We start from the raw sequence: 12,802 nt of genomic DNA, 5'->3' as shown, positions 1-12,802 counted from the left end.
AAGCTTTCAGTTTAATACTGAACAAAATTCAGTCCCGAGAAATGGAAAGTGACTTTTTTCAAAAATCAGGAACGTTGCAAAGAATATAAATCATTCTAGAGTTCTGCCGATTACCGTCTCTTTTTTTTTTTTTTTTTTTACCTAATCTAAATAGTTTAACTTGGAGTTGTTATTGAACCATTTAAATTTCAGTATGCGCAATTTTTCTGCTTTAGACATTTTGCATAACAATGCTTGTCAATCTGTTTAATGAATAATTTAATCAAATGCAACAGAGCGATGAAATATTACTTTATTTTACACCTTATAATGAATGTGTGATTGCCGCATTGAACACATCTATTTTAAAAAAGTATATTCCCACATGTTCAAAGTAAATTTAGTGAGTAACTGTTTATGGAGTTTGTATTTACCAAATAGAATACATTTTACCTGCTGTTTGTCTGTCGATGGATCTGCGGGAGGGGGGCACAGAGACACTTCACGAAACATTCCATATGTTTTCAATTGTCTCTAAATGATGCGAGGGCTGTGGCCAAATTAGAAATCAGTTTAGATAACGTAAAGCATTTTCCTTATTAAAGATTAGCAAACGATTTTTTGGGCATTATCTTTTCTGTCACATTCTTTTCAGTCTTGTCTTTGTTTGACTCTTCAGAGTGTTCGCAATCTTCATTTTTCAATAGTCCGTCTATATGTAATCTATGAATATGTCACAGAGTTTCTACAGAATGAATTTCACTTTTGCTCAACTATTTCCTTCGAAATAAAAACGAATTCTTCAATAATTTTTGCATATTTGTTCAAATTTAGTTTATTGCTCATTCAAGCAGAAATGTGTTATTTTGTGACCATGAAAACCCGGAATTGAATGTTTGAATTATATAATGAAATTATAAAAGAACCTAAAACATATAAGAAAGATTCCGGGTGTGTAATTGAAAATTTCCTGTGTATAAAACATTTTAAATTGTGGCTAGTCAGTACTTTTCCAACTTATAAAGCTGATGAAATGCGCCAAAATCTCTACATGAGTATACAGCACAGATAAATTATATTTTTGAAAGAAATTTTATTTTCTGACTTTTCCGGCCACGAAAAAAGCCCAACTTGTTCTGATTATAATAAGAACGTTTATTAAGAGAATTTTTTATAAGAACTTTATGGAATGATAAAAAAAATACATTAATTTCAAGAGATTTTTTCTTCACATGTCCAGTAAATATTATATATATAAAATATTTAATATACATGCATATAATAATAACGATGCGTTCTCTAAGACTCTACTTTTGGAGTAATTTTGACAACGAAAATGAGAGGTTTTAAAATTTGATGAAGCTTGGTTCTCGAGTTGCGAGGAAGTTTCCAGAAAGTTCGATTCCTCATGTCACCCCATTATAATGATAGACAAATATTCTGACCAGCTCCAGAACTGATTTGGTGAAATCTAGTGAGATCTTCAAAATCTGTGATTCGTTCCATTACATTGTTCATTTACTATTGCGATTGAATTTCGACGTATATACGCACACTTCTTTACACTTTTGAATTTCTGATTTTTTTTCTGAATAAAATTATTTACAGTTAAGAATTAGCTTTATCATTTCCAACGTTTTTCATCAGTCAAAGACGGTACGCGGTATAACAATACATTTACATTCAATGACACCTTTCTGTTCTGTTACTTTTTTTAAATCTCTTCTTTTTATTCAGAGAATTAATTCCTAAAAGGGAAATTTCATTACCTAAAGTTTTATTCTAAACTATTTTTACATTCCTATCAAGCATTCTTTTTATTTCTGCCTTTTTCTCCCATCCTTTATATTGATTATGAAAGAGTAAATGGATCGAATCTTTTAAATTACATTGAGCCTTTGAGACGACACAAATGAAATTTCCACTGACCTTTTCAAAAACGCCTTTCTTCTTTTGAAGCAATTTGTATTTAATTTAATAAGGCCGGCAATATCGATAATGCCAAAATATCGACATTTAATTTTCTGTATATGACGTAATTCGGTTTCGACCGATATGAATATTCTTACTTTCATTACCACACCCATTTTAGTTAGTTTCCACACCCATCATCAGGTGGTGTATATTTGGGAGAGAGTCACTCATTAATAAAATAAAAGCACCTATTCGCAGTTTAAAGCAAAAACAAATAATCCAAGAGTTTTCCATACTTGTTCGAGCAGCTGCTTGTTGCCCTGCGTGTTACAATAACATATATCACTGGTGCTTGAGATAATATCACGACATCTCGGTGAATAACCATTTTTATTATTAATTGATTACGTTTCGTTCTTTTATTTCCTCATATGCAAAGTATAAAAAGAGAAAATGAAGTAATCGTTTAAAAATTCGAACTCGAAATTTTGACGAATCTCCTTATTTTATATGCTTTCGAGGCCGTAAATCACATCTTTTAGAATTGTGTCTGTCTGTCTGTGAATATGATTACTCAAAAAAAAGTTTCATATAGACTGTTAAAAATTGGTATATTCTCTTTACACCAAATTCGTATATTTCTTTCAAATTTCTCAAATTATCACATTCGTTATATCAACTTTTCATGATTTTCCAATTATTTAATTGAAACGCATGATACATCTGCAAATAGACCATATCGAAATTTATTAATAAATTATATCTTATTTTGAAGCATACTATCCATTTAAATACGCTGTACCCAAATTTAAGAATTAGCTTCATGAAACTTTAGCACACACTGCACTTTCGATTAAACGCAGTTATGCAATTAGGAATTGCAACTATTACTTTGTGTATATATGTTTTATTGTTTTAAACTATACCTGGGGAGGGGGTAAGTTCGTTGAGTAAAACAAAAACTAATTCCTCAGATTATACCAATATACTATTTAGAGTGCATATATTAACTTTAGAACATTTTAGCCTTTACATTTTTCTTCAATGTTGAATGCGAATAATTGTATCTCAAAATATTGAATGCTATATTTTAAACATTGTAACTCCTTTATTAGAAACCAAATCTATAGCAACTCGCTTCATCCTAGGTGCTCTGAATTTATTCGAACAGTGCATGTTTTGGCGAAAGAGATTTTATAGATTAAAGAGGAACTTTGTGAAGGCAAAAACACATAATTATTAAGTATAATAAAGATCATTCGGTATTAGGTACTGATTTATGTATTTCGCTATTTTTTAGACGTTGTAAACATGTGCTGTGATAAAGATTTCATGTTCAACAGTTTAGAAAATTGTGGAAAAAGAAATATACTTTAAAGATCTTGTTACGTTCTACCAAATATTGACTTATTACCCACAGGAAATCACAAACAGTTGGTCGCGATACAAAAATTCGGTCTTGTTTATTTTTGAGATCTCCGGGTTTATTTGCCGATTTTCTGATTACGGCAAGATCGTCAAATCCTTCATTGCATAAGGTGATGCAAGGATGCAAGCACCAAGCTTCCAAGATGCTTGCACTCCTGGGTTGGCGTTCTTCAGACTAAGCCAGGATTGCTGAAATAATAAGTTTACTTTGCGACTTGTGCCAAGTTCCATAAAACATATGCCATGATTTCGTTAAGTTGGTTGCATTTTCGCATTTATTTGATAATATTCAATTTATTCCAAGACCGCCAAGTTCTATAAAATATATGCCAGGATTTCATTGAGTTGTTTGTATTCTTAAGTTCTTGCATTATTTGATGACTTTTAAATTACTCCAAGATCAACAATTTCCATTATATATAAGATGTTAAGAGGATTGCCTTTTCAGATTTACTTTACAGTTTTTAGCTTACGGTAAAATTTCCAAATTTCATTATGCATATAATTCAAAGATTTCACTAAGATGGTTGGCGACTTCGGAGGTGGTTTGTGTGTGCGTGTATTTTGGCTATTTATCTAGGGGCCCGTAAAAATAAGCAAGTACCAAAAGTTATATTAAATTAATATATAAACATACAAAACTATAAAAAAACACTCTGCTTTTTTTTCGACGAATATAGAGTTTTTCTCATAGAATGACAGCATCACACATCCTCTTTCAGCATAATGGCCTTTCGCCCTTTGCTAACCAAACAGACACTTATATAACCCAGCTACCACTCTATCATCGAAACAGTCCATTATAACAAACAAAATGGATTCAGTGCCATGCCAGAAGCAGCAGCAGTTTCGGCTGGAAATTACGGGAAAGACGTTGATGAAGTAAAATGCATGGAGCAGATAAGAGCTCCGTCAGCCGGTCAATTCTGATAAATCGGTTTTGATGGATCGGCCCTCCTCGACAATCCACCCTGTATGCGGGCTCTCAAGGTGGCTATCACAAGGTTCGGAGAACCGGGGAATCAATAAAGTTAGAGTCAGGCATATACTCGACGGAGTTAATGCGGTCATAGATAGTTAATATTTTTTTTCACTTTTTTTTGGAAAATTTTGTAAACTAGTTGATAAACTAAAGATACGAAAGTAGTTTTGCTGTTATGATGTTTAGTGGAATATAATAAGGGCTTGAATTATAAAAGTTAGTCAAGAGTAAAGAAGTGGTTATCAAACGTGAGTTACTCCTTTTAGTTTCTAGTATACAAAGAAAAATATGCTAATTGTAAAAAAATTGAAACTCAAATTGATAAATGAGTTGGCCTGTTTTTGAAATTGCAGCAAAACAAATTTATTTTTTACCAGTCTTCATCGGAGATAAGTTTGCTAACAGGAATATTGATTGTATTTAATATTACTTAAATATTTATGTGTGATTCGATAAAAATTGACTTAAACTTCACTTTGTGTTGGTATAGTTTTCATATATAATTTGCATCATTGCTATCTAGCCACTTTTCAAATATAACAAGTTCATTTTAAAACCTCATATGTAACTTCAAAATAATATACGAATTTAACAAATGAAATCAAGCATGATTTATTCATATTTATTACGTTATCTTTCTAAAATGCCTCTGTGTATCTTCGAATTAAGACATTCGTGTAGCTAATAAATTCAAAATTTCAACGTATGGCTATTCTTCAAAACTATGAAGCCTGTCTTAAAATATTTCGAGTAGTTTCAAAATAAGACATAATTTAAAAATAAAATCAAACCTTTATCACCTAACTACTACTATAACTAACAATCACAAGGCCCCTTTAAAAAGCCCTTTATTATTTCTTAACAGTTAATGCATCTCATCAAGTAAAATTAAAATAAACCTTCAAATCATAACGTATATTTCATCCGATTCTAAATACAATATTCGAAACAAAAATAATAAACACTGACGGAAACATCAGACATTTTCAATAGAATAAAATCAATGCTGCTGAATATCATTAAATTTATTTCTTACTGTTATATTGATACAAAGTCTGATAAGAGCGAATTTGGAACAACAAACTCTCGAAATGAAGCCATTTATAGCTTTGAAATCTTTTCTGCGACTATCAGCGGGTTGTTTTTCCGGATCTCTTCGGCTCCCATTGACTTGTAATCAAAATTGCAATCGTGCTCTTTGTCGTATCTGTGCTGCGAACAATAGAGGCCTCCACAACGGCACGTAAAAGCAGTCAACCCAAGCTTTTTATTGCAAACGAAGCACTTTCTTTTCTTACGTCGCCCAACATCCGATCTCAGTTTCAATTGATTTGTTGTAGACGACGTGGTAGCCTCCCCGTCTTTACCACCTGCGGGCTGAGAAGAAGTGTTCGATTGGGAAACAACTCTGAAAGTGGTGTTATCAGTTTTTGTTTGGTTCTGCGAAGCTGATGCTTTGTCGATGTCAACAGATTGAGAAGAGCTTCGTGTACCTTTCTGGTCTTCAACCAGCTTCGTTGAATTGGCATTTCTCTTGTTAGGAATTTGTTCCTGGGCTTTCTTTTCGTGGTCATCACTGATATCGTCATTACTTTGACTGTCAACATTGTCTTCAACGTCTGCCAAAGCTCCTTCTGAAGTGCTTGTTGCCACGATTACTCTTTTAAATGCATTAGTTTTATCGTATGTTTCGATTTGAGTTGGCTTTTTGCTGTCTTTTCCTTTGGAAAGGCGACGAGCAGGTTTTGCGATCAGCCTATTATTGTCGAAAGTTTCACTCGAACTGCCATTATCCATATTATTAGCTTTATTGCTCTCATTATCGTTGTAATCACTGTTACCATTATCATTTTTAGAATTCTCAGACGTTGATGGCTGCCCGTTGATTTTAGGCTTTTCTTTTTCTTTGCTTTTATTTCGCTTGTTATTAGAGTTATCATTCTTCATTTTCTTTTGGAAATGCACATTTTTGGCATCTTTTCGACGTTTCTGATTCTGCGGAATTGACTGGCTTTCTTCACATTTTTCCGAATCGTCAGGAAATTCGTAAAGAATTTTTACGCTCTCAACAGCATCTGAATGATTCATTTGAGAACTAAACAGAAGTAAAACAAGAATTATTTTTGAAATTTTAATGTTTACAAAATATAAAATGTCTGTCGTCAGTTGTGCATGAATTTATATTCATTTCATGTAGATTATACTTATTTTATTTTTGAATGAAATTTATGTTGATTATTATATATATATATATATATATATATATATATATATATATATATATATATATATATATATATATATATATATATATATATATATATATATATATATATATATATATATATATATATATATATATATATATATATATATATATATATATATATATATATATATATATATATATATATATGAAGAATGCTTTTATGTTTGTAAGGCGAATGTATGAAATGATTGCATGCAATAATCAAGTGTCTTCTAATTTTTTAAAAAAAATTTTATTTTAAGGATACGTTTATTTCGAAGCCTTTATCTCAAAACTCTTATTGAAAAAATAGCCACATACAATCGAAAAGTTGTCCATTTTTCCATGGGGCATGCAAAGAGAAAATATTATGATGATAAAAAATTATACCTGCATGTGAAACGATAACTTAAAAATTCAATGGAAAATGGAATGAAATGAAAGAAGTTTTATATTCAGTCTGAAATTACTAATTGGTAATTTCGTCGATATCAAACTTTGAAGGAAATTTCTAGATGGATTGTCTCTTTGCCAATTCCTTCATGTGTAGAACTATCCAATGACGCAGTAAGTTATAGATACGAATGTAGTATTTTGTCTAAATTTCTCTTTCAAAATTATTCCACTGAAAAGATAAACTATCAAAACTGAATTTTTTTTTATCAGTAACTTATTATACTGTGAATGCAAAGAGAAAATGTTATAATACCTAGAAATTCGTCCTAGGTTTTAGTATGGCTAGGAATCGAAAAAAAAAAAAAGAATGTTCCTAATGTTCCTCTTATCGGACAGACACAGACATTTTCCTCTTGTCTTTATGTGTAAACTCGATATCTCAAAAATGAAATGAGTTTGGCGAAAAAAAAATATTTTCATTTCAAAATTGTTGATTGATATCTAATATAAGATTCATAAAATATGATGGGTATCATTCAATTCAAACATTAACATGGTCCAGTTTGTGTTTATTTATAAATTGATTAGGATGCTGAATTGCCGAATATTTTAACACAAGGTTATTAATTTTAAATATGTATTGGAACATCTTAATAAGCGCAAACAACAATACAATATAAAGCCATCAATCAAATACCGAAGCTTAGAAAAGGAGTGTTCAAAAATTATGAAATAACAGAGGGAAAAAGGAAGAATAAGGGAAATCCCTTAAACAGGGTTGGCTGAACAAACTATGGTCACCAATATTGGCACATATTTAACAGTGTAGTTGTAATAATCTGAATATCAGTAAAAAAACTTAACTATTTCAGGTATGACAATTGCAACGACATAAATATCGGTAGCAGGATAATTATTGGGATAAAGATAGTATGAATTTGTAGGACTACCATTATAGATGAGATTTTTATAGAATCCTTCAAGAAAAAAAAACGGAGCAAAAACACTATTAGCATTGGGGTTATTCCACTCTTAGTCGCTTTTATAATGCCTATTCATGAGTGTTGATTTGTACGTATCTAAAAACATTCTTTTATCTTTTAAATTTCGAAGCAAGCGTTTTAAATGCCTAACAAACAGTTTGTTGTGTGAAAGAATAAAATCATTATGATTATTTTATCTTGAAAATGGTTCATCATTTTAGGAAAATCGAATAAAAAATTTCTTAAAGGCAGTCACTATCTTTAGATATCTATCATCAATCTCTTAATTGAAAAACAAAAATATCTCTCTCTCCCGAGACTATAAAAACACTTTGCTTTTGAGCAACTAAAGGATTAATTGTATAACAAGAAATTACTGAATTCCATAAATGGAATTATTATAATTTAAAGTCTATAGTATTACAAAAACATAATTTAATATATAACTTCCTATGAGAACTTTAACGAGTAAGCATGACGAAAATCTCCTAATAAGAAATGTTACGAGAATTTACGTTCTCGTTTCTATAAAACGAGCCATAAGGTGTAAATATTTGAAGAATGGAAGCAAATTCCACCTGTTTAAATTGAAATGTATGTAGATCATTTTATATGTATGAAATGCGTCAAAGGCAACAACACTATAGATTATTGTTTCAGGGTATTCGGCATTTATCTAGGAGAAAAACAACAACATTCAGCTAGACATTAAAAACTCCATTATTAAAAAATCAAAGAATAAATTGATTAATTGAAGCAATAAACGGAATTTAATTCTACTTATTACGTTTCAAACATTGAAATCTTTTGCAAATAATTTAAACATTGAAAATTACTTATCTCTGCATTTAAAGATCATGTTAACCATAAAATTTCAATATTTTCATCAAGAAACTTTTTATCACTACCTTTCCTCGCTTGAAAGTTCCTCTATTTCATAGAAGCCATTATCATTCGGTGAAAGATTAGTATCGGAATGATCGTCCTCGTCCATATTATCCTGCCAGTTTGATTGACTAATTTCAGATATCTGTGGTGGATTTTGTGTGAAATCATTCTCTTCTGTATTGGAAAGTTCTCCATCGCTTTCTGAGTTATTAGTATTTGATCTTTCCGTGCCCTTTTGGTTGGACATATTGATTATCTTTGGAGGGATATCTATACTGAGTCACAGCCTTTATTCCCAGAATATTTAGTAATTTCCTGGAAATCGGCAGGGATTACATAAGCTGACTGGTAAAGAGTTTGCAGAGAGACGGGAAATTAAATTCTCCATTGTTATGAAATCCCTCTTACAAATATTGTTTGTCATAATAATGATGAATTTCGAAGAGTAACTCTGTGTTGCATGGAATTGGGCCTTCCTGTTAAAATATTTGGGTATTGTTTAAAAATGGATTGCAGTTAAATTGCATTGTTTTTACAACAGCATGGAGTGCAACAAAAGATTTCTGCAAATATAATTTTTGGTTGAAATGGGCTTTGATGTAGCATTTTATATCGCCAAGGATGCCACATTGCCAAGTGGCCGAAGTAGCAGGTTTAAAACTCAACAAGGCAAAACATTAGTAAACAAATCAACAATTGGATAACTAGAAGAATTACTCTGCATGTGGGGAAAAATTCAAGGGATGCATTCAATTTGATTTAAAACTAAATTTCACCTTGCTGTAAGAATATTTGGTACTTTTCTGTTATCAAGAAATCATCTCTAACACTTTGGACATAACACCAATATTTAGCAGCTGCATTTAATTACTATTTATACTACTCTGCTGTAATGTTTCTGGCATTTGGCGACAAAAGAGTACTTGATAATAACTGGCACCAATATTTTGTTCCGCCAGTGTTTGGCAATACTTTTGGCTACTATTTATCTACATTGCAACGTTGTAGACATCAATAATTTACCTTGAGACGAATGGGACTTTTCTAAGTAAAATATCGAATATTTTAATATCAATTTATTCTGTTATAATAATTCTGAGATTTTCTGGATAATATAAACGGCGACCAAAAATCGCCAAGAAAAAATTTCTCCAAATTATAAAAAATATTCTCAAGTACATTATTATTTATTATGAAAAATTTTGAACGTGCGTATCACATTTATATAGTTTGATGATTGAAAATGCCAAATTGGCCAAAGTTGATTTATTTTAGGACGATTTTTCGCCAAAAGAAATTGTGACAATTTTTGTTAAAACCCTAAAAGATGTTTGTTACCATTTCTATACCATTGAAGGTAGCGGACTTTTGTCTAGTCTTTGGATAATTGGCACGAATTTGACGCGTTTGGCGAGACACCATATATTAATCATAAGTCTTACCATGAACCCTTACCTGACTTCTATATTTTATACTTTCTTCCTTAAAATATTCATGAAAAGAAAAGCACTTCAGTAATCCATGTGAATCCTTAGATCGATTTCTCTCACTTTATTTCCATCCATTTTATCTATTTTAATGCCAGTAAAACGAGGTCAAATAAAAATTCATTAATTATGTTTGCGATGAATGTGCCTTCTTTTCATGTCTGTTTAAACGAGAACATTAATGATGCGAGTAAATGAAATACGCCTGGAAATTCTCTTTTAAGAGAGAACACGCCCGTAAATATGGCTATTAAAATGGAGCAGAGACACCCGTGATCTAACATAATGGTAATTGATAAACAGTATTGGGTATTTTTGACGAGACTATATTGAGAGGAAATGATTTATTCTTGAGTAACATGCTTAAACCATTTCATAGTTCTATGTATTAGAGTGATATGTGTGCTAGTGCACATCAATTCGGCATATAAGACCATCGATTCAAATTTATCTCTTGTATTTTTTACCCCAAATTTCAATAGTGTTAACTGACCTGATGTAGTAATGATAGGAAACAAAAGTACTTTCCCATTAGCATGAAATCATCTTGACTTGAAATATTGAATAATGGGATTTGAGGCTGTTATACCTTGTCAACTGAAAGGTTGCAGTTAACAAATGTTAAAATACTTGAGACCAGTATGAAAGACGAGCAAATGACTTTTATTGACAAAAACTTGTGATAAAAAGTTGTATTGATACGTTTGATTGAACAATTATTAAATTTTTCTAAAGCTTTCTTTATGAGCAGAAAATTTCATGCATTTTAATAATATGGGAGATATGTCGTTAATTACAAGGGATTGGTAATTGATTTATGCAGAAGACCTGGAGTAAATTATCATTTTATTAAGCATGCTACGATTCTGTCTTATTCTCCGTTTTGAGTCTAATTTTAGAGGTAAATAATAATAATTCCAAATGAATTTTATTATTTGCTACTCTGGCGATTTCTTAAAGTAATTTGAATTTTGGTTATATATATCCTTTGCATTTGGCGCAGATTAGCCAAATATGATTTTGTGCCATAAAATCAAATCCAATCAAACCAAACCAAACCTCTGAGGAGATCCAGTATGTAAATGACGATATTGCTGTGATTTTTTTCCTATCTATTTCTTTCTATCTATCTATTAATCTATTACTTTATTCCATAAAATTTCTAAAAAACCGGAAGTCTATAAAAAGCTTTTTTTTTGTTTAAGCATTTTTGTACTTATTGGTTTTAACGCCGACCAAAAAGAACACAGAAATCAAATACTGCAGTCCGCTATAACCCAGAGGACAATAAGGAAAAAAAAACCCCATAAAAAATCCATCTGTTACAAAAAACACTATATCTCAATGATAAGCATCTTAAAAGTCGGCAAACAAATTCAGAAATAGATACGTTTTGCTCTTAGATTTAATGCAACTTAGTGGTTATTTTTGCATTTGGGATTATCGTTTGCATTTCTTTACTACGGACATTTCTTAAACTAAAAGCATTTTGACTATGAGGCATATATTATAAAACTCAGAAAAAATAAAGCTTAATCTGAAGGGGAGTTTGTTGACGACTGTCATTCACTACTGTTCTCAAGTGCTCTCCAACGCTAACCATTAAGATTTAACGCTCTTAAGAACATAAGATTTTTCCCCTCTTCTTTACAGTGATCTAAATAAGTATGCTTTAATCCTTAATTTTTTTTATAAATGCATTCGGTAAATTATACTTTTTTAAATCGCCAACAAAAGCTTGCTACAGTTAAACGGCTTCAATGCGTCATGTAAGGGGTTACCCCAAAGTGACAAACTAATTGCTAGGTTTGTTTTTATTACTTCCATTTTCCTTTTAATGTATTATTATAGTTGCAAATCAAACTTGATATTGATAATTCCAAAGCATTGTAAAATTTTTAACATTCGATGCGAGTCCAAGAGGTTCAGAAGAACTTTCTACAGCATTTATGCAACTGAAAATCACAATGTATAAAGAATAGAAAAATTACCTATATAATAATAATTCATCTTGAAAGGAAACGATAATCGATACTAGAACCACTGGCGATAGAAATGAACAGAACTTTACAGATAAAGGACAGAACATTTTTTCTTAAACATATCGCTCGAAAAATTTATAACAACATCTCTCCAATGTGTCTGTGTTCCATATCAAGAACTTTCACCGCCCTCTCCCACAAAATACAAGCTGAGATAATCTCAGATTATCTGATATTAGAATCAGGCACCTGACTAGTCAGTTGTTTTGAGAAAGAAATACAACTTGGAAAAAGAAAGAGAAGACGAAGCCCTATTAAACAACAATAATCTTATTGAGATCTTTTTTGCACTTTTATTCAGCATGACTTGTTTCATGTTCGTAAAGATAAATATTCAATCTTAAAGATTAATTCACTTCTTGATAAGCTAAAGTTTTTAAATTTTATACAAATACGTGTTCCTGATCAAGCAGTTATAACAATTTTGCTGCTTTAGCCAGTACACATTATGTGGT

General features: G+C 31.0%; 2 protein-coding genes across 2 annotated transcripts in view; both read right to left on the bottom strand.

Annotated features, from left to right (window-relative positions):
* Window positions 1-12,802, bottom strand: part of LOC129963668 (G-protein coupled receptor 52-like) — a 67,348-nt gene that overhangs the window by 30,702 nt on the left and 23,844 nt on the right. The gene's annotated exons all lie outside the window — the stretch shown is intronic.
* On the bottom strand, window positions 5,405-9,065 carry LOC129962817 (protein starmaker-like). The gene is made up of 2 exons (XM_056076816.1): window positions 8,839-9,065; window positions 5,405-6,398 (listed from the first exon to the last, which is right to left on the bottom strand). Exons 1-2 carry the CDS (start codon window positions 9,063-9,065, stop codon window positions 5,405-5,407), a joined length of 1,221 nt encoding a protein of 406 aa, XP_055932791.1.

This window comes from Argiope bruennichi, chromosome 3 (genome assembly GCF_947563725.1).
Source record: "Argiope bruennichi chromosome 3, qqArgBrue1.1, whole genome shotgun sequence".
In the NCBI taxonomy this organism is placed as follows: domain Eukaryota; kingdom Metazoa; phylum Arthropoda; class Arachnida; order Araneae; family Araneidae; genus Argiope; species Argiope bruennichi.
Note: the sequence above shows the minus strand (reverse complement) of the source record. Positions and strands in the feature narration are given on the sequence as shown.

Bases quoted from the DNA above. Each gene is read 5' to 3' on its own strand.
- LOC129962817 (XM_056076816.1), bottom strand. From the start codon at position 9,065: ATGTCCAACCAAAAGGGCACGGAAAGATCAAATACTAATAACTCAGAA. The intron at 6,399-8,838 runs GTAGTGATAAAA...ACTTCTGTTTAG, and splicing joins GAACTTTCAAGCGAGGAAAG to TTCTCAAATGAATCATTCAG.